General features: G+C 45.1%; 1 protein-coding gene across 1 annotated transcript in view; it reads left to right on the forward strand.

The window, feature by feature from the left end:
- RNF126 (ring finger protein 126) overlaps window positions 1-22556 on the forward strand; it is a 52900-nt gene extending 30344 nt beyond the window's left edge. The window contains exons 4-9 of the mRNA XM_075346837.1: window positions 1509-1562; window positions 3924-3992; window positions 4641-4710; window positions 6158-6251; window positions 6672-6787; window positions 21433-22556. Coding sequence (XP_075202952.1) covers window positions 1509-1562; window positions 3924-3992; window positions 4641-4710; window positions 6158-6251; window positions 6672-6787; window positions 21433-21588 — 559 coding nt within the window. The 3' untranslated portion in view covers window positions 21589-22556. The remainder of the gene's footprint in view (window positions 1-1508; window positions 1563-3923; window positions 3993-4640; window positions 4711-6157; window positions 6252-6671; window positions 6788-21432) is intronic.
- The last annotated feature ends 478 nt before the right edge of the window (window positions 22557-23034 follow it).

Genomic DNA, 23034 nt, shown 5'->3' on the forward strand with positions numbered 1-23034 from the left:
TGTTCACTATATGGTAAAACTGATGTGTGTGTGTGTGATGCCTCAGGTCAGTGCGAGTTCGTAGACACCAAACATGTATAGGTTTACTTTTATATAAGGGGTTAAAAAAAAAATCGGAAGTTTGTCCGAAAAAAGTGGCGCACGTTTTACGCCATATTCCGTGACCCGTAGCGTTCTCATTTTTCGGGATCTATGGCTCAGTGACTGCTTATTTTTTGCGTCTCGAGCTGACGTTTTTAACGGTACCATTTTTGCGCAGATGCTACGTTTTGATCGCCTCTTATTGCATTTTGCGCAAAAGTTGTGGCGACAAAAAAACGTCGTTTTGGCGTTTGGAATTTTTTTGCCGCTACGCCGTACACTGAGCAGATTAATTGATTTTATATTGTGATCGGGCGTTTCTGAACGCGGCGATACCAAAAGTGTGTATATTTATTTATTTTTTTAACCCTTTAATTTTCAATGGGGGGTAATTTGAACTTTTTAGGTGGGTTTTTTTTTTTTTTTTTTTTATTTTATTTTACTAGTCCCCCTAGGGGGCTATTGCGATCAGCAATCCGATCGCTCTGCAGTATCTGCTGATCACAGCTGTAAACAGCAGATACGTTCTCTCTTGCTGTGCCGCTGGCACAGCGAAAGTGAAAGCAAGTCATGTGTAGTACAGGAGTCATCACATGACCCTGTGCTACCATGACAACTATCGGAAGTCGCGTGATCGCGTCACGTGACTTCCGGTATCGGGCGGTAAGTAAAACTTTACCACGATCGCGCTTATAATGGTGCTGTCACGTAATGACAGCGCCATTTAAGGGGTTAATCGGCACGAGCAGATAACGATTCTGCTCGTGCTTAGCAGGCACACATCTCAGCTGTGAAAATCAGCTGAGATCTGCGCCGATCGCGGCATGATGCTGCCGGCAGACCGCGGGCAGTAACATTATGACATTTAGGACGTAATTTTACTGCCCGCGGTCGTTAAGGGGTTAATGGGGCTTTTTCACAGCTCAAAGGAGAAAGTGTAACTGTCCCCCTTCCCAAGCGGGCAAAAATCCTGAGGAGCTGTATGACATCCTGTGACATCAGCCCGAACATGTCACTGGAAATATATGGGGGTTTCATGTCACTGGTAGAACAGACTCTGGAAAAGTGATATGCTCCCACATCTCAAATAAAATCGTGACATCTGCACCCCTAAATCCAAATGCTCCTTCCTTCTGAGCTCCCCCCATGCCTAAACCAAAGTAAGCAGCCACATGTTTGGCATTACTGTAGTGTGCAGAAACCCTGTAAATCCTTAATTCGGCTCACGTCTCCAGCTGGGCACAAAGAATTTCTGCAATTTTTGAGCTTTCTAAAATCCTAACAGACATTTGATTTGAGTGTAAAATTCTGATCTAATATATTTTTGATTTCTACAATTTTGCGTGGTATTGCGATCTAGTTTAAGGATATAGGCATTGAAAGTCTGAATACCGCTAATTTTTCTAAATGTATCTTAAAATTTTCAGATGTTTTCACACAAAAAAGAAAACTTCTCAACTGAAATGTACCACTAACCTAAAGTACAATGCATCATGAAATAAACATTCTAAGGGTATGTGCGCACTAGGCGTTTTTTTCACGCTGCGTTTTTATGTGCGTTTTTGTCTAAAAAACGCACCCGCGGCTAAAAAAAACGCAGCAAAAACGCATGCGTTTTTGCCGCGATTTGGTGCGTTTTTTGCTGCGTTTTTGCTCACTGCGTTTTTAATCAGTGCACAATGCCATTAAAGATTGTTGATGAAAAAAAAAAAAAAGGTCTGTCATTTCCTTCTTCAAAATGTTCATTGTATGCAGGAGAGCAGACAGCAGCTGCAGAACTACAAGTCTCAGCATCCTCCATTCACTAGTGTATGCAGGAGAGCAGACAGCAGCTGCAGAACTACAAGTCTCAGCATCCTCCATTCACTAGTGTATGCAGGAGAGCAGACAGCAGCTGCAGAACTACAAGTCTCAGCATCCTCCATTCACTAGTGTATGCAGGAGAGCAGACAGCAGCTGCAGAACTACAAGTCTCAGCATCCTCCATTCACTAGTGTATGCAGGAGAGCAGACAGCAGCTGCAGAACTACAAGGCTCAGCATCCTCCATCCAGGACTGTATGCAGTTTTTTGCCCAAAAAGAAAAAAAAAATGACATGGGCTTCGCCATATTTTTGTATGCTAGCCGGGTACAGCAGGCAGGTACGGGCTGCCCCCAACCCCCAGTTGCCTATTTGTACCCGGCTGGGAACCAAAAATATAGAGAAGCCCTTTTTTTTTTTTTTTTTTTTTAATTATTTCATGAAATAATTAAAAAAAAAAAAATGACGTGGGCTTCGCCTAATTTTTGAGTCCAGCCGTGTACAACTAGGCAGCTGGGGATTGGAGTCCACAGTGCAGGGTGCCCATGCTTTCTGGGCACCCCCACTGCGAATTGCAGTCCGCAGCCACCCCAGAAAATGGCGCTTTCATAGAAGCGCCATCTTCTGGCGCTGTATCCAACTCTTCTAGCTGCCCTGGTGACGGCTGGCTAGCTAGGTAATAATGGAGTTAGGGCTAGCTGTATATTATCAGCTAGCCCTAAGCCCGAAATTCATGGTGTCACGCCAATATTAGACATGGCCACCATGAATTTCTAGTAATGATAAAAAAAAAACACAACACACAGAAAAATATTTTTATTAGAAATAAAACACAACACAATTAGTGACTCCATCTTTATTGAAATAAACCCCCCTCCGCAGTAATCCTGGGTCAGGGTCCCGCGCCGTCCAATCCGGATCCAATATCATCTGATCGGTTTGCTGGAAGGCAAAGCGATCAGATGATGTGTCAGGATCAAGTGCCTGAATCACATGACACATCAGCTGATTGTATAAAAGCCGATTATACAATCAGCTGATGCATCAGTGCAAAAAAAAAAAATACATACTCACTTATGTGCTGTGGTGATTACCGGCAGCTCCTGCAGCGATCGATTGGACAGGAGTCTGATCCCGTCCGATCGCAGCAGGAGCTGCCGGTAATCAGCTGATGAAGTCCCCTGACGGCAGGATCAGCTGATAGCCGGCCGAGCGCGAAAAAGCCGGCGAGACTACGATCAGCTGATGCGTCAGGTGACTGCATCAGGTGATCCACCGCCAGGTCCTGCAAGCAAGGTCCTGCCCCGGGGAGACTGCACACAGCCAGAGCGGCGGGTACCGGGAGGAGATGGGAGCGGGCATGGCATCGGGACCCTGCGGACAGGTGAGTATATGACATTTTTTTTTTTTCTACTGTTCACTTTGGTTTTCGCCGCTGCCTCCACCTCCCGCCCAGACATGGCGCCGCACGGAGCTGACATGCACAGGACGGGAGGTGGAGGCAGCGGTGACGGTACCGGGAGGATTCCTGCTTCTGTGTTTACCAACAGAAGGAATCCTCTTCCTGTACACGTCACTGTAGTGCCCACCCCTTGCGTTTTATAGCTGCGTTTTTAGTCATAGAAACGCGGCTATATGCGTTTTTCATTGCGTTTTTAACATCTCATTGAATTCAATGAGTGAAAAACGCAGTGGAAAACGCAGAAATAATTGACATGCTGCGTTTTTGTGGTCACCACAAAAACGCAGCTAAAAAAAACCGCTGTGTGAGGACAGCACTTCTGAAAACCCATTGACATTGCTGGGGAAGCAATGTCACTGCGTTTTCAGCACAAAAACGCGGTAAAAACGCCGCTAAAACGCGGCAAAAACGCCTAGTGCGCACAAGGCCTAAGAATCTCTGCAATGTGTTGAAGCGTTCCAGAGTTACCAGATACACGCTGGTCAGATTGGAATAATGGGGCTTGGTCTTTTTAACTTAAATATTGTCTGTTTCTAAGGAATTAATGCAGCTTGTTTAATATTTTGTTTTTATTGGCAGGATCATTCAGCAACTGGTAAATGGGATCATCGCACCTACTGCAATGCCAAACTTAGGACTTGGACCATGGTTAGTCTGTCCTTTTTGTCTGCCACTTCCACTTAAGCTGATCCGTGTAACACATGTACTGTCGAGTGTTGGTGGGTTTTGTTTTGTTTGTTTTTTTTTTTCCTTCCTTCCCAGGCACCAGACATACCCATAAAGTTCCATTTGAGCCATATACACGTATGTTACAAAAATGGATGCATGTCTCTGGTCCGTGAGACTCAGGGCCTGTCCTATTCTCGTACATCTTGTCGATCAGACTCTGCCTTAGTCTGTGAGGATCCCTTCTAAAACAGATGAAACATGGAGGATGGATGATTTTGTACAGTTTTATCTGTTACTTGATGCATTGCTAAGGGTCAATGGATAAAAAATGTTGTCTGCTTGTTTCAATGAAAAAAACTGATCCAACCAGGATGATACCTGAGGCGAAGCATGTAGCCACAAAATGCTGATATTTTAGGAAATGTGCCATGTATGAAGTGCATATTAAAATATCAACACTCTTAAAATTGTAATTGTTACTTTTCCGAACTGAACCTTACAGGCCTGACCCTGCAGATGAATACTCGATAGGCGTTTTATTCATATTTAGTTTGAAACACATACTTGATTATTTAGTCTTGCCTTGCTGTGGGGATTTTATTTTATTTAAAAAAAAATTTATTTTAGGGGCGTTCTTCATTCCAATCCAATGGATTATGCTTGGGGAGCAAATGGCCTGGACACCATAATCACACAGGTAATACTTTTTATAGTCAGGATTTTTAAATTGTCCAAATATTTGAAAAACTTATTTACTAAACATTTCCACATGTGAATGAAATTTCTCAACATGGTTTTGTCACCTAATCTGAGAACAGCGTATTGTAGAGGAAAAACTCGCATTGTAGCAGTGTCATTGTGGTGGTGGTTCTAATTTTGATAATCTCCAGCTGATAAAATCATGATTTTATCACTAGAGGACCAGTAAAACTGCTGCCATGTAGTCCTCAATATTCATGAGAGCTGTATAACCCCACCACTGCTTGACAGCTTTCTGCCTATGCACAGTGTACACAGATAACTATAGACAGTTATACACAACTCAACATTCAGAGAATTAGTAGAACTGCAGCAGATAACAGTGATTTTATCAAAATGACAGCCCATTAAGTGATACATCGCTGGAATCAGGATTTCTGCCCCTAGATAATGCTACTCACATGGGATAAGAAAAACCCCTTTACGCATATGGGCATAGCTGTAAGTCCATGCTGAGCTTCCTCCATGTGCTGCTGATGCCGGCTAAAGAAAATAGCTGGCCTTTGTCTCTAACAGCCACTACTGAAGCCCTGTGGTATGATCGCATGTTGCCAATGGATTACTATGACAGCCAAAGTCCTTTGTCCCTTTTGTCACTATTTTGGTCATTCCCGCCCCTGCAGCGATTTTCACTATATCTGCGATCCTCTGATCAGTTAGTCCCTCATTATAAATAAAAGTAAGGATGAAAAAAATGTTTTGTTTTGTGTCTGTGTCTGTAAACGTCCAGTCTGTCAAAATCTAAAATTTAACTGATCAGTAAATGCTGACAAGCAAACGAAAACAAAACTGTCGCCACATATCACCGCCACCCCCCAAAAATGCAATAATAAACAATCAAAATGTTGTGAAAAAACACACACTGCTCCACTAGCAAAGTAAAAAAACAATACAGGTCTCGGAAAATGGCATGACAAAAATTTTTTTTTACAGACTTGCCTTTTTTTTTTTTTTTTTTTTTTTTACTTTACACCATTTTAAATATAAACCTTTACATTTTTTTTTCTCCAATGTCAAACAGGTTCTGCTTTTACCACACAATGAAAGCCATAAAACAAAATGCACACAATTGCATATATTTCACCACTTCAATACACTTTAAAATTTTCCTCTCCCCCCCCCCCTTTTTTTTTTTTTTTTTTTTTAAAGCACACATTATATATATATATATATATATATATATATATATATATATATATATATATATATATATATATATATAGTATAATGAATTGTCATTCAAAACTACATCTTATCCTGCAAAAATCAAGATCAATTTGAAAAATAAATGTATGGCTTTTGGAAGGAGTAGGTGGGAGGGGGTTGCAACTTGGGGGTGAAGGTTGTTCAATAAGGATTGATACACTTTTACGGTCTTAAATTAGTTGCTTAACCAGTTTGAAAACACCGGACCACCTCCTGCTGACAATGAGAAGATCCAAGCCCTCCCTACAATCCAAGTGACAGATGAACATGTGGGTGAGTGCAAGCTGTTTGGTATTGGTGGAGAGCATGTTTTGCCTTTCATCCCGGCCATGCCACTTTTTTCGTATTAACAGATATTTTCTCCTCTTGTTCTTGTTTTATACCTTTTTAAAAATGGACATTTAACAGCTGTGCGTACCCTTTTTTTTTTTTTTTAAATTTTACATTTGCCAGTAATTTAGCAACAGTTACTGTGCTTGCAATTACATGGCTTCTGGAAAACCCTTTCTAGGTTAAGGGTATTCCTCTACTTCATTGCACTGGTCTCGTATAAATATCCATAAGACACTGGGAACACTTCAAAGGATTGATTTTTACATTCGTGTATTTGTCCTGCTTCTAATAATATGAGATATTAACCTTGAATACATGATTTCCTGTAACGTTGTGCTCATGTTCTTCTATTCTGCACAGGCTCCGGATTGGAATGTCCAGTATGTAAGGAGGATTATACAGTTGGTGAAAATGTGAGGCAACTTCCTTGTAATCACTTATTTCATAATAACTGCATCATCCCCTGGTTAGAGCAGGTCAGTATCAAATGCATTTTATTTGTGGGTTTTGTTTTGGGTGTTTTTTTTTTTTTTGTTTTTTTTTTTTGGAATAATATATTAGACTAGAACGTGGCCCGATTCTACGCATCGGGTATTCTAGAATTTACGTATTGTGTAGTTAATGTATGATTTTTGATAGATATATATAGATATATAGATAGATATATATATATATCTAATATAGATAGATGTTGTGTGTAGTTACCAAGTGTTTGCGTAGGGGCAGTACATGTTCTAGGTGTTGTCTGGGTGTAGCGGGGGGTGAGAGCGGTGTTGTTTGTGTGTTGCGTTGTCTGTCGTTATTTGTGGAGCGCTGTGTGTCTGTATCGTTGTGTATGTGTGTTGCGCGGTTTGTGTGGGTGTGTTTTTTGGTGGGAGGTATGTTTTGTGCAATGTGTGTGTTGTGCGGTATGTGCGTATATTTGTGTGTGCCACGGTGTTTGGGTGTTGTGTGTCTGCGGCGTTGTCTGTGTGTGTGTCTGTGTAGGGCGGTGTTTGTGGTTCCCAGTGTGTGTGTGTGTGGTGTGTTGTGCAGTGCGTGTGTGGCTGTGTGTTTTGGGGGGAGGTGTGCACCCCCCATCGTGCTCCATCCCCCATGCTGCGCACCCCCCATCGTGCTCCATCCCCCATGCTGCGCACACCCCATCGTGCTCCATCCCCCATGCTGCGCACTCCCCATCGTGCTCCATCCCCCATGCTGCGCACTCCCCATCGTGCTCCATCCCCCATGCTGCGCACACCCCATCGTGCTCCATCCCCCATGCTGCGCACTCCCCATCGTGCTCCATCCCCTATGCTGCGCACTCCCCATTGTGCTCCATCCCCCATGCTGCGCACTCCCCATCGTGCTCCATCCCACATCGTGCTCCATCCGCCATGCTGCGCACCCCCCATCGTGCTCCATCCCCCATGCTGTGCACCCCCCATCGTGCTCCATCACCCCCATGCTGTGCGCCCCCCATCGTGCTCCACAGTCACACATTAGACAGTAAACACGCACACATCTGATCGCATACACTCACACACACACACCCCACTTCTCCCTGTGCCCACCGGTGGGCGGTCCCAGCAGCTGTGCTGCACGCCGTGCTCCTCTGCCGACACTCACAGATCCGAACACACACACACACACACACACACACACACACACACACACACACACACACACACACACACACACATCCGATCGCATACACACACACTGATGATATCGCACATACGCGCTGACACACTCGCAACATCCGGAGATACCACATGCTTCTGGTCATGTGATCCTCCGGCAGGTCCTGGAAGATCACTGCACAGTATCGCCGCCGAGAAGCAAGCGATATCACGGGATGTTGTGAGTATGTGGATGCGATCTGATGTGTGTGTGTGAGGTGTGTGTGTGTTCTGCCGCTGCAGGATGTGGATGCGATCTGATGTGAGTGTGAAAGTGTGAGTGCGTGTCTGTTCTTATGTGTGAGTGTGTGTGTGTGTGTGTGTTCCGCCGCTGCAGGACCTTGATGCGCTCACCTCGGGGCGAGAAGCCATTCCGTGTGGGGGGCGGAGCCTGGGCAAGCGGCCAATCCGTGCGGGGGGGGGGGGGGGACCCGAGGCGAGCGGCCAATCCGTGCGGGGGGAGGAGGCGAGGCGAGCGGCCAATCCGTGCGGGGGGGGGGGGCGGGGCCATGGCGAGCCCAGCGGCCAATCAGCTTTGTGTCACCGTAAGGACACAATTTTGGAGACAGACAGAATAAGGCAATTATAGATGTGACACAACATGGTTTTCACTGGCTGGCTGACCCCAACAGTGATATAGCCGTGCAGATTAGCTAGATCTGTTGTCTTTTTTTCACATTTCCAGGACAGACTGGGAATATTTGTCCACGTCAGAGGATGTCATTACAAAATCCTAATATATTGATTAGGTATATATGCGGTGGATGTAAAAATTATACACGCCTATTAAAATACTACATATTTGTAATGTAAAAAAAATACAAAGAATCATTTCAGAACTTTTTTCACCTTAATGTCACCCATAATCTGTAAAATTCATGTAAAGAAAAAAAACAAACTGAAATCTATGGTGGGGGAAAAAAAAAATTAAAATACCGTATTTTTCGCTTTATAAGACGCACTTTTGTTTTGGATCCAGTGACAGCGGGTAACCTCAGTGACAGCTCAGCTGATCGCACGGCTGTCTTCATTAGCTGCGTGGAGGTGACCGGAGCGGCGGTGTATTCTGCAGCTCCTGTCACCTCCATGCAGCTGCGCTGGAAGCGACGCTGGACCATCCTGGAGTACGCCGGACATGGAGGGCTTTTTCGGGCTGATTAAATTGTTGAACCAGGGTATATGTGTGTGTTTTTTATTTCTAATAAAGGATTTTTCGGGCGTGTGTGTTTATTTACTGTCACTTACAGATTAATCATGGAGGGTGTCTCATAGACGCCTGACATGATTAATCTAGGATTTAGTGGCAGCTATGGGCTGCCATTAACTCCTTATTACCACGATTTGCCAAAGCACCAGGGCAAATGGGGAAGAGCCGGGTACAGTTCCAGAACTGTCGCATATAATGTATAACGTGGAGCTCCCCATCCTGAGAATACCAGCCTTCAGCCGTATGGCTTTATCTGGCTGGCATTAAAATTGGGGGGGACCGCACGCTGTTTTTTTTTTATTTATTTATTTATTTATTTATTTATTTTACTGCACAGTATAGACACGCCCACCGGCTGCTGTGATTGGGTGCAGTGAGGCACCTGTCACTCAGTGTGGGGGCGTGTCTCACTGCAACCAATCATAGGCGCCGGTGGGCGGGGAAAGCGGGGAATAGGAGATTGTTTAATGAGCGGCCGGCTTTTTCAAAATGGTAAAAGCCGCCTCAGCAGTGTGACTGCCGTGCAGCGCTGCGCCGGAGATCGGGGAACGGTAAGTATGAGAGGGGGGGGGAAACTGACCGACAGACTGTGAGAGACCGACCGACGGACTCAGGGAGATTGACCGACATACACAGAAATAGAAAGAATAGCCGACATCACTAGAAATAAAAACACCAAACGGACACTGACTATAGGTAGATGCATACGTGTTTACTAACGTGTGTGCACATACCTATAGACTTTCATTGTGTCCACGCGTGCGTGCTCCGTGCAGATAACGGACATGCATTCGTGCAAAACGCAAACACATACGGATCACGGACACGCACACACGGACATAATGAAATAACGCACGTGTGACCACAATCATAGATTAACATTGGTGCACGTTTGGCCGTGTCTCCGGTATATACGGAAATGGACCAAACACGCACGTGTATCACGGACGTGTGAAGGGGGCCTTACTAAAAGCAGCAGCATTGGGCCGTGTGTCTAGCCACGGGAGGGGGGGGCCGTGTGTGCAGCCACAGGGGGGGGGGGGGGAGGCCGTGTGTGCAGCCACGGGGGGGGGGGGGCCGTGTGTGCAGCCACGGGGGGGGGGGGCCGTGTGTGCAGCCACGGGGGGGGGGGCGTGTGTGCAGCCACAGGGGGGGGGACACGTGTGTGCAGCCACGGGGGGGGGGGGGACACGTGTGTGCAGCCACGGGGGGGGGGGGGGGACACGTGTGTGCAGCCACGGGGGGGGGGACACGTGTGTGCAGCCACGGGGGGGGGGGACACGTGTGTGCAGCCACGGGGGGGGGGGGGACGTGTGTGCAGCCACGGGGGGCGGCGCCGTGTGTGCAGCCACAGGGGGGGGCGGCGCCGTGTGTGCAGCCACAGGGGGGGCGGCGCCGTGTGTGCAGCCACAGGGGGGGGGCGCCGTGTGTGCAGCCACAGGGGGGGGGGCCCGTGTGTGCAGCCACAGGGGGGGGGGGACGTGTGTGCAGCCACAGGGGGGGTAGGGGGGTGCCGTGTGTGCAGCCACAGGGGGGGGGGTGCCGCCGTGTGTGCAGCCACAGGGGGGGGGGGGTGCCGTGTGTGCAGCCACAGGGGGGGGGGGGCCGTGTGTGCAGCCACGGGGGGGGGGGCCGTGTGTGCAGCCACGGGGGGGGGGGGGGCCCGTGTGTGCAGCCACGGGGGGGGGGGGCCCGTGTGTGCAGCCACGGGGGGGGGGGGCCCGTGTGTGCAGCCACGGGGGGGGGGGGGGCCCGTGTGTGCAGCCACGGGGGGGGGGGGGGGGCCGTGTGTGCAGCCACGGGGGAGGGGGGCCATGTGGCACCACTGGGGGACGTGTGCCAGCACGAGGGGGATATATTCAATATAAGGTGGCCATATCCAGATTAAGGGGGCTAATTTTAGGATGGGGGCTATGAGGGACATATACCCTATATGATTTGTTAGACAGACACTGGCATTATAAGACGGACCCAATTTATTAAAAAATTCTCTATTCCTTCACCAAATTTGGGGGTGCGTCTTATAATCAGGTGCGTCTTATAAAGCGAAAAATACGGTAATGGTTTCTTAAATATGCACACCCCTTAAGCTACTTTGACACATCCTTTTGAATTTGACAGACTGTGGGTATGGTGTTCTTGTGAGGATGTGCAGCGTTGACTTGGCTCAAAACATACTTTTGCAAATTATTAGCAAAAGAATATAGGAGACAGTTGTCACATGTATTAAACAACTAGTATTTGCCAGACATTTTAGTAGCTCCTGTAATATTGCTGTAGGCCTCTTGGCAGCCTCCCAGACCAATTTTCTCCTTGACTTTTCTTTTGAGGGATGTCCAGTTCCAGGTAATGTTACTGTTATGCCAAATTTGAGCCACTTTTGGATGATATGTTCAGTGCTCTATGGTATATGTAATGTTTTTTGTTTAAAAAAAAAAAAAAAAAAAAGTACACTTTACCCATCTTTTTCAACAATGATATCCCTTTGCTGTGTTGTAAGCGGTTTACGGGCTATGGCTGTTCTAAAATACAAAAGCCAAAAATGTTAAGAAAATTCTTCTAGAACAGCTAAACTGTATATGGGGTTTATTGTAATGCCTGTAAATGGCAGCTATGTACTGACTACTATTTTCCAAGAGTTTAAATGTAATTAGCAAATTGTGAGCAAATATTACCAATAATGTAAAAGGCTGATCTAAAAATATAGGTTAAACTGCTTCAGTCAGCCAATAGATCGCACCACACCCAGAGGAGTGGAATAATATGGTGCCTAGATAGATGTACAAAATACATATGAGTGACCGGTGTAAAGTAACAATGAATATAAAATGCCTTTGCCAAGATAACATGTAAGTATTAAATGGATAGATGTACTGAAAGTATTAGGTCACCAGACGCATGTAATATAATAGTAACGTTTACGCGGGGGACACAATGCCAAAAAGAAAACTCGTCTGCCTGGAAACATGTGTATTTTGTCAGCATACCTTCTTCTAAGTATATTATACAACTGTAGCTAATATTTTCATGTGATCTGGTCAGATGTGTTTTCCTATAATCAGTTACTTTATAGCAGAAATTCATATGCAGTATTTTATAACCGTATTATTCCACTACTCTTGATATCCTGAGCTGCCATTTATAATACTAAGGTAAAACACTCCCCAAATACTCAGTGTATATGTGTCCTTACTGGCTGACTTGCTGTTTTCTATGTAGTTTTATATCATTTAAGCTTTTTGTCTTTCACACTATTGGTTCAATTTGCACATGTTCTTTGCTTTTATAAATTTCTACAATGTCCTGAACTGTTGTGTTCTGACCGCCATTGCTTGTTGTTTTACTGCATTTTAAAGACTGTTACCAGGTTTTTGCCAATTATATCTGAGATCAGAAAGTAGGGGCAGAACTGCTGATTCCATCTGTGTCCCTACCTGGGCTGCTTGCTGTAGTTTTGATAAAACTGTGTTTTATCATGAGATTGTCACTATAGGAGTTTCAATCCTGTTGCCAGGTAGTCCTCCATAGTTCTAAGTTCTGAATATCCCCTCTCCACAATTGGCAGCTTTCTGTGTACACTGTAGATGGGTAAAAGGCTTCCAATCAGCTTTCAGAGAGCTGACAGATCTGTAGCAGAGAAAAATTGTTTTCTCAAAACTATAGAAGCCCAGTAACTACAGACATCAGGATTTCTGTCTTGACTTTACACAGTTATCAGCTAAGACCGCTAATGCCCAGTGACATATCCTGAAGGCCCTGTGTGCACTAGAAAAATGGAATTTTCTTAAAATTCCGCAGGCTCTGAAAGATTTCTGCACCCGCGGAAAAAAAACGCACCGAATTCCGCATGCGTTTTGGTGTGGTTTCGGTGCGGTTTTTCCGCGGATTGGTACATGTGTTTTAATGCATTTAATGCAATAAAGCACATTGGAAAAAGAAAGAGAAAAAAAAAAAAAGGTAATTTCCTTCTGATATAGATAGATAATGGATGGATAGATAGATAAATAGAAGGTTAGATAATCAATAGATTGATCTGTACTCTATCAATCAAGAGTCCCTGTGAGGACACTGCAGTTCTCACGGTCGGTAGTGTGTTCACATTACCGACCATGAGAAATGACCTGTAATGACCTCTGCAGTCTCGTTACGAGGCTGCATTGAGTATGTGTCTGTTGCGGCTGGATGCAAGCTTCGTGGGGCCTGCGTGGATTATGCCGGAGCTGTATGTTAGGAGGGGTTAATAAAGGGGTGAAAGAGGGGGCTTTTTTATCTTTAAAATAAAGGATTTTTTTCCCTCACCCCATGACTGCCCCACGAGAGAGGATCCGCCCATCCAGGACAGGAAACCTTCAGGTTAAAAAGGGGCGGTCCTCTCGCCGCTTCAGTTTTGGTTTCCTGTCCTGGACGACGGACGTCCCATTGGCGGAAAGGGGAGAGGGGTTTTACTCCCCTCTCTTTTTGGGTCATCATAAACCTCAAAGGCCTGAACAGTCACCTGCAGATCTTGTCCTTCAAGATGGAATCAATAAAGTCCACAATCAAGTCTCTCTACCCGAATTGTCATATGGCTGTCCTGGATCTGAAGGACGCGTATTATCATGTTCCCATCGCTCCTCCCTTCCAGAAATATCTCAGGGTGGCGGTGATGCTCGAGGGGTCAGTGCGTCATCTGCAGTTCAGGGCCTTACCATTCGGCCTGGCAATTGCGCCCCGTATCTTCACGAAGCTCGTCCTGGAAATCACTGCCCACCTGCGGGAAGACAGAATTCTCATTATCCCGTATCTCGACGACTTCCTCGTGGTAGGGGATTCAGCGAACCATTGTACTGCCGTGCTTCAGACTGTATGCTCAAAGCTGGAAAGTCTCGGCTGGATTTTGAACAGGGAGAAGTCAAGGTTGCTTCCGGCCACGGTGCAAGTCTTTTTGGGGCTTACTTTTGGACTCTCTCCTCCAAGAATGTCGTCTACCGCCTTCCAAAGTGGAGAAGATTCGCTCTCTGGTAGGTGGCGGTTCCGCACATGTCCCTGCGACAGGCTATGTCTCTTCTGGGCTCCCTGACCTCTACTCTCCCTGCAGTATTGTGGGCTCAAGGCCATACCATAGCCCTACAGTGGGACATTTTGGGACATCAGTCGTTTCTGGGGGACAGGTTGAACTCTCGGATTACTCTGAGCTCCAGCTCCATCGCCTCCCTTCACTGGTGGCTGGTTCCTGCGGACCTCACACGGGGAGTCCCATGGTCTGTCCCGGTGTCCCGAATTGTGACCACTGATGCCAGTGTGTCCGGATGGGGGGGCTCACCTGCTGGACCGTCCGATTCAGGGTCTCTGGTCGCCCAGGGAGGCGGCTTCCTCCTCCAATATCAGAGAGCTGCTGGCTGTGGAACGGGCCCTGACTGGACTTCTCCCTTCACTGACTGGTCACTATACCCGGGTGTTGGCGGACAATCAGGTGACTGTGGCTTATCTGAAGCATCAGGGGGGCACAAGATCCAGGTCCCTTATGTTGATAGCAGACAGGATTCTGCTACTGGCAGAAACTCACCTTCTGTCCCTCAGTGCTGTTCACATCAGGGGGAAAGACAACCTAGCGGCGGATTTTCTGAGTCGCACTCGCCTGAGTGGGAGCTCAACCCGTCCATCTTCAACCTCATCATGGCCAGGTGGGGGGTTACAGCCATCGACCTTTTTTCCACCAAACAGAACAGGAAGGTTCCTCTGTTCTGCTCTCTCAATCCCAAGGAACTTCCGTATGCGGTGGACGCCCTGTCAATCCCGTGGGACTTTCCCCTTGCTTATGCGTTTCCCCCACTGGTCCTTCTCCCCGCAGTCCTGAAAAAAATCAGGGACGACGGGCCAGAGTCCTTCTGATTGCTCCCTTCTGGCCAAAGCAACCATGGTTTTTTTGGCTGGTTCGGATATCCCTGACCGACCCGTGGGTCCTCTCAGAACTTCCGAATCTCCTGTCCCAGGGACCTGTGTGCCATCCTCCAACAGTCAAGTTGCACCTGACGGCATGGAATTTGAGAGGGCATTGCTGATCAGTAAGGGGTTTTCTCCCAATTTAGTTTCCACACTGTTGGGTTGTAGAAAGCCTGTGACAACCAAGATCTACTGTAGGACTTGGAGGAAGTTCTTATCTTACTCGGGCGCTAGTGTAACCGGGGAGGTTCCCATCGGTCCCATCCTGGAATTCCTGCAGTGTGGGTTGGACAAGGGGTTGGCGGTTAGCACACTCAAGGTCCAGATCTCCGCGTTAGAAGCACTCTACAATTATGATGTCGCGGGGAACCCTTGGGTGGCTCGGTTTATCAGGGCTAGTTCGCGCCAGCGTCCTAGACGGGTAGTCTCCCTCCTTGGGACCTTAGCCTGGTTTTGGGGGCCCTGACAGATCCTCCGTTCGAGCCCCTTGGCTCCATCTTTGTTAAATGTCTTTCCCTTAAGACTGTCCTCCTGGTAGCCCTGACCTCGGCCTGTAGGATTAGCGGCATTCAAGCCCTTTCTATTGACCCACCTTACACTCAAATACTGGCTGGACGATAGGGTAGTGTTGCGCTCTGACCCTGCGTACCTCCCCAAGGTGGTTTCTCTGTTTCATACGTCCCAGGAGATTGTACTGCCGTCCTTTTGCGCTAACCCGACGTGTGCGGAGGAAAGGCGTTGGCATTGTCTGGATGTACGCGGTTGTCTTATCCAATATCTGCTTGTCGCCAGTTCCTGGAGGTGGGACAAGTCTCTGTTTTGTCTCTTTCCAGGGGCCTACGAAGGGGGTTAAGTGTTCCAAATCCACGCTGGCCAGGTGGATTCGGGACGCCATTGAGTTAGCTTAAACGACTAGGGGTGCTGCTGTTCCGGTGGGTCTGAAGGCACATTCCACGCGGGCTGTAGCATCTTCTTGGGCAGAACGGGCGGATGTTTCTATTGCTCAAATTTGTAAAGCTGCCACATGGTCCTCACCCTCGACCTTTTATAAGCATTATAGGTTGGATCTTTCCTTCTCCGACCTCACCTTTTAAGAGGCGTGTTCTACAGGCTGTGGTCCCTCCCTAATTTTTTTTCTTCGCTGTAATTCTCTCGTGGTGCCGTCATAGGGTGAGGGAAAAATACTTAATTACTTACCGGTAATGTGTTTTTTCCGAACCCATGATGGCACCCTTATATTCCCACCCTGCACTGGGGATTGTTGGTTGGTTCACTTTCCTTTTTCCACAATTTTACTGGTGGTGGCCTTATACTAACCTGTTGTTTTTTTTGGAGGTCCTCTCATGCTCTGTAATCAAACTGAAGCGGCGAGAGGACCGCCCCTTTTTAACCTGAAGGTTTCCTGTCCTGGATGGGCGGATCCTCTCTCATGGTGCCGGTAAGTAATTACGTATTTTCGTGTTGTTTTTATTCACTTACTGGTTAATCATGAAAGCTGTCTCATAGACGCTGCCATGATTTAGCCTGGACTTAAATGGCAGCGATCCGCTGCCATTTAACTCCTTATTACCTGGATTGCCACCACATCACGGCAATCTGGAAGAGCCGGTAACACGCCGGGTCTGTCTCATAATGGATGTTTTTGTTTTTTCTTTTGTTTTTGTTTTTATATGTACGTTTGATTTCTGTGTGTGTGTGAGTGCGATATGTGTGTTTTTACTATGTCTGTGTGTGTTTACTCTTTGCTTAGCTTCCTCTTCCTGTCATAATGACATCACTTCCCTGCAAACTGCAGGGCAGTGATGAACATTTATGTTCCGAAAACTCAAAATAACGCAGGGAATAACGCAGCAAAACGCAATGAACCGCACAGAATTTGCTACCTGCGTTATTCCCTGCGGGATTTCAAGAGTACATTAGTCAATGGACTGATATCCCAGAGCTACCTGCGGAAAAGAAGTGACATGCAATTGTTTTTGCTGCGGGAATCCCACAGCAAAACATGCAGCTGTCAAAATCCGCCTAGTGCGCACAGCATTTTTTATTTTTTTTTTATTTTTTTTTTTTTTACCCCCCCATAGGATTTGCTGGTGAATCACTGCAGAGATGTTAGGAACATTTTTCTGCAGCGAAACAACATGCAGGAAATCCGCGGCAAAAACCAGCAAGTGCGCACAGGGCCTTAAGCCTCCTGCTGAACGCTAATCAGCTATGGAGATTGTAACATTCATAAGAAATCTCTGGACTGTACATATGGGATTAAGTGTAGCTAGGGCGGAAAAAACAAATTTATATCTGATGAGGAAAAAGAGCTTGCCATCTAACATCTGGACCCTTGTTCAGCTAGGATCCCCTGGTGTGGACAGGTAATTTATTGCAGAGGAATGCTTGGGAAAGACAGCCAGTCTGAGATTTGTTTATGCAGGGAACTATCTTCCCAACTAGCATCAGCATGCTTTCATCAAAGTATCTTGATACAGCATGTGTCCAGATATGAATGTTGGGGTTTGTATTGATCCAATATTTATGGAATATTCATTATTAGCATCATGGTATTGAGAGGAAGAACATAGACAGACAGACAGACAGACAGACAGACAGACAGACAGACAGACAGACAGACAGACAGACAGACAGACAGACAGACAGACAGACAGACAGACAGACAGACAGACAGACAGCTTTATATATTAGATGGCTATATGTCTGGGATTGGCATCTGCACCATCGCAGCTACAGCCACAAAATTTTGCACACTCACACTTCTGGACCCAGAGAGCGTCATAGGCTAGGTTTTGAGGGGAAATTTTAACCCCACGCTTTACAGTTATTCACCAAAAAAACTGCCTCCATTAAAGTGAATGGATCTGGGAGCCATAGTGCAGCCAGAACTTAAGAAGAATGTGCAGCCACGCCCTTGAATGGAATGTTGGCGTGTCACAATGCAGCCGGGGAAAGAGACAGACACGGGGAAAAAGACATTATAATTACATTTATATCTATTTGTTTTGTGTTTTTTGTGTGCAGAATACATTTTTGTTAATACATTCTATTTTGTTAACTGCAGTTATTAACCCAGGCGAAGACGGGTAGTACAGCTAGTACTAAATATATCTATATCATAAAGCTGTGTGGTGTGTGTGTATATGTCCGGAATTGGCATCTGCACTGTCGCAGCTACAGCCACAAAACTTTGCACACTCACACTTCTGGACCCCGAGAGCGTCATAGGCTAGGTTTTGAGGGGAAATTGTAACACCACGCTTTACAATTATTCACCAAAAAAACCTGCCTCCATTAAAGCGAATGGAGCTGGGAGCTACAGTGCAGCCAGAACTTCAGAAGAATGCGCAGCCACGCCCTTAAATGGAATGTTGGCGTGTCACAATGCAGCCAGGGAAAGAGACAGACACAGACAGGGTAAGAGACAGACACAGAGGCAGACACAGACAGAGAGACAGACTGAAAGGGAAAGAGACAGACAGGGAAAGAGACAGGTTAAGAGACAGACACAGACTGGTAAAGAGACAGACGCAGACAAAGAGACAGACTGACACAGGGAAACAGACAGGGTAAGACAGACAAAGAGACAGACCGGGTAAGACAAAGAGACAGACCAGGAAAGAGACAGTTAAGGCCCCGTCACACTAAGCAACATCGCTAGCAACATCGCTGGTAACGAACAACTTTTGTGACGTTGCTAGCGATGTTGCTGTGTGTGACATCCAGCAACAACCTGGCCCCTGCTGTGAGGTCGTTGGTTGTTGCTGAATGTCCTGGGCCATTTTTTAGTTGTTGCTGTCCTGCTGTGAAGCACAGATCGCTGTGTGTGATAGCGAGACAGCAACAACTAAATGTGCAGGCAGCAGGAGCCGGCTTCTGCGGAGGCTGGTAACTAATGTAAACATCGGGTAACCAAGAAGCCCTGTCCTTGGTTACCCGATATTTACCTTTGATACCAGCCTCCTCCGCTCTCACTGCCTGTGCTGCCGGCTCCTGCTCTGTGCACATGTAGCTGCAGCACACATCAGGTAATTAACCCGATGTGTGCTGTAACTAGGAGAGCAAGGAGCCAGCACTAAGCAGTGTGCGCTGCTCCCTGCTCTGTGCACATTTAGCTGCAGCACACATCGGGTTAATTAACCTGATGTGTGCTGTAACTAGGAGACTGGGGGCTGGTCACTGGTTGCTGGTGAGCTCACCAGCAACTCGTGTAGCCACGCTCCAGCGATCCCTGACAGGTCAGGTCGCTGGTGGGATCGCTGGAGCGTCGCAGTGTGACAGCTCACCAGCAACCTCCTAGCAACTTACCAGCGATCCCTATCGTTGTTGGGATCGCTGGTAAGTTGCTTAGTGTGACTGGACCTTTACTATCCTGGGTGTTAATACATTAGAATTATACATTCTATCCCGGGAATGTTAACACATTCTATTTTGTTAACAGTTATTAACCCGGGCGAAGCCGGGTAGTACAGCTAGTGTATGTGTGTGTATGTATGTGTGTGTATATATGTGTATATATATATATATATATATATACATATATACATATATACATATATATATATATATATATATATATATATATATATATATATATATATATGTGTGTGTGTGTATATATGTATATATATAATATATATATAATGAGAGAGAGAGATATAATTTTGAGACATGGCTAGGCGTTTTAAATTAAAATCAGACTGCTAGATGACTATACAGATATCCTGTTTCACATCTATAGAAAAGTAAAATCGTGATAAACATACTCAGAGTATCTTCTCCATAAGGCTATGTGCGCACTTTGCGTCGAGGTTGTTGCAGTTCTAAACGCATCCTCTGGCAGAAATGGTTTTTGCAAAAGTTGATTTTGACCACAAAAGCGCGATAAATACACGTGCGTATTTACCGCGTTTTTAGCGCGATTTACATGCTTTTCCATTGCCTAAAGTCAAATGCGTTTTGAATACAAAGATACTACTAAATAAAGTTTAAACATTCAAACACTATGAAAAAAAACTGAAAAAAAATGATAATTTTAATATTTATCAATCAAAAATGGCTTTTTTTATTAAAATAAGTTTGATAATTATGCATAAAATTACATTTATTTATGGATTTTCTTAAAAATAATTGTCGGAGTGTGTGTGTGTGTGTTTTTAAAGGGACATCATGCCATTAATATTTTGCCAAAAACGCATGCAATTAATTGGTCGTAAACGCATGTGTTCAGTATCAAAAAAAGCATGTAAAACGCTAGAATTTTGATGTTGTTTGCGTTTTGCAACTTCTCATTGACTTCTATGTTAGCAAAACTCAGCCCAAATGGCAAAACCAATTGACATGCTGCTTCTTTAAACGCTGATTTTTGCCCAAAAATATGCAAATTAAACTCTGCGTTTTTTAACAGCAAAGTGCGCACAAGAAATCCCCATTTCCCATAGACTTTCCTTGAAAATCAAAACACATGCCTTTTGGCATTAAAACGCTGCAGTTTAAAACGCTGCGGAAACGCAGGTAAAAACGCAAAGTGCGCACATAGCCTTAGACGTCTCAGAGGTGAACACATCCACAGGTTGCAGATCTCATAAAATTCTGAATAGCAGAGCACGTCTTGCACACAACCCCCATGAGTACATCAAGGGGGGAGGTATTTGGGCGATACTTTGATCTAACAAAGCCAGATACCAAATGAGCTTTGTTCCTCATGCTCTGTAAACCGCATTCCCAAAGCCATAAGCTGTGTAACTGGTGTCTAATCGGCCTCTAAAAACAATTGGTGGTGGCAGCTTGAAGTAGTTCCTTTTGTTGTTGTGGAGTAGGTAATAATTGTACCTAGGTGTGTGAGAGAATATGTGATGCATTGAAACCGTATGTGTAATAATATATGTAGATGGAATTGGTTCCCTGATAGTCAGTATATTAGTGGAAACTGCTGCACGGCATTGTCTATTACAGTCCATTACATAATTATGAGCTTATGGGCATGTCATTAACACATCCTTAGTAATCAGAAAAGTGGCAGTTGTGTTTTGTGACTTGTAATAATGCCATATTTTCCTTTCAAATATCTGTGATGTAATAAAATACAATAGATACTAAAAATAATTACTGAATTAATTTAACAAGTACTGTACCAAACTGAAATGCTTAACACTATTTTTGCATTCTTGAATTTAAACTGTGAGCGCATGGTTGTGTTTTGATGAATGGTCTCCATGTACATTATATATATGTGTATGTGTATATATGTATGTATATATTTATATATATTTTACAGCAGTATACTGTAATGCCCACAGAGTAACAAGTACTATTTTCTTTTCGACAGCATGATACGTGCCCTGTATGTAGGAAAAGCCTGAGTGGTCAGAACACAGCTACCAATCCTCCAGGACTAACGGATATGAATTTTTCCGCTTCCTCTGCTTCATCCTCATCCTCCACCTCCCCTACTGATGAAAATAATTCTGCCAATAATTCCTGAGCACCAGAGATGGGGAGGTGGAGCAGCTGCTGGGCACCAGCTCCTTAAACAACCCTCTCATCTGCTGCTTTCTTAACACTGCATCTAGAGCCGAAGAGGGAACCCTGCCCATGCGTTCCCTGAACAGGACACTTTAAGACTAATGGGGGTTATGTCAAAGTGTCTCTCCTTCCCAAGTGGAACAGCTGAGAACCAAACTGTTCATCAATTTAATTTCCCCCTTCATAGAGTGACACCTGTGACATCTGGCATGGAAGAGACTGGGTGTGACTTTGTTGTAATTTTTTTTTTTTTTTTTTTATTTTTTTTTATAAATCCAAAGGGTTTGGGTTTCCTCTTTTAAAACATAGAGGTGTGATAACTCCTTTTTTTATCATTTTTATTTTTTACTGCTTTGAGGTTTTAAATCATTTAAATTAAAGATATTTGATTAATGCTGCTCTTGACATGAGCAGTTTACTGCACAATGTTTACAGAATGCATTTTATTTCCTGGCCGAGTTAATACCTGCAGAATGTGGCATCCTGTGATGTTAGGGGGGCCGTAATTAAAAAAGGAAAGCTGTGTAAAGATTGCGTGCATAACAATTGGGATTTATACACTTTGGGCCATAGGACAGTAATGAATTGTGCTATCACGAATCATTTGGTGTCAACTTTATTCTATTGTGAAACCATATACCATCATCTTTTTGTTTTATCAAGTGTGATGCTTGTGTCCCTCCTAGGATAAAGGTGAACGCACTAATCTTTTTATTTATTTTTTTTTTTTCTATTTTACGGTATTTCGGATTCTTTTATGTACTAAAATATGTATTTATTTGTTTTTATTTTGGCTTAGTTTACAATGAGCATACACTTTGAATGAATTTCCAATGCAATCCATCTCCTGTGCATTTTTTTTGGCTAAAAAAAAATTTGATTTGGGTGCCAGCTAAAGAAAAACACTAGACTGAAGGAGTCTTAAAGGTGTTTTCACTACTAATGTGACCCCCTTTCATTTGTCCTAACTCTTCCTAATTAACACTTTCCCAATATACTTCTGCTATTTGCCCTGCTCCTGTTAGCTAATCTCTCTGCAGCGAGTATATACTTTTTCAATAAAAAAAAAAAAATTCTGCTGTGATTCTTCTTGTCTGGAGACTTGAATCGTCTAAACTGAGAAGGGAATGTCGCTGGTCGACGAGAGGCTGCCTCTGTGTGACAGCAGTCTGGGCACGCATGTCGAGATCACTCTTCATTGTCATCTCAGCCTAATTTACAGTGCGATGCTTTGATGTGAGAGTGCTGCAATGGGCCAATCATTAGATAGTATATCACATTGCACGATCGGCACATCGCAGCTCTTGTTACATGAAAGCACTGCATTGTAAATCAGTCTGAGTGAAGTCTGGTCTGGGCATGCATGCCCAGACTTATGTCTCTCACAGAGAGGCAGCCCCTCTTT

Source organism: Anomaloglossus baeobatrachus, chromosome 1, assembly GCF_048569485.1.
Source record: "Anomaloglossus baeobatrachus isolate aAnoBae1 chromosome 1, aAnoBae1.hap1, whole genome shotgun sequence".
NCBI classification, from domain to species: domain Eukaryota; kingdom Metazoa; phylum Chordata; class Amphibia; order Anura; family Aromobatidae; genus Anomaloglossus; species Anomaloglossus baeobatrachus.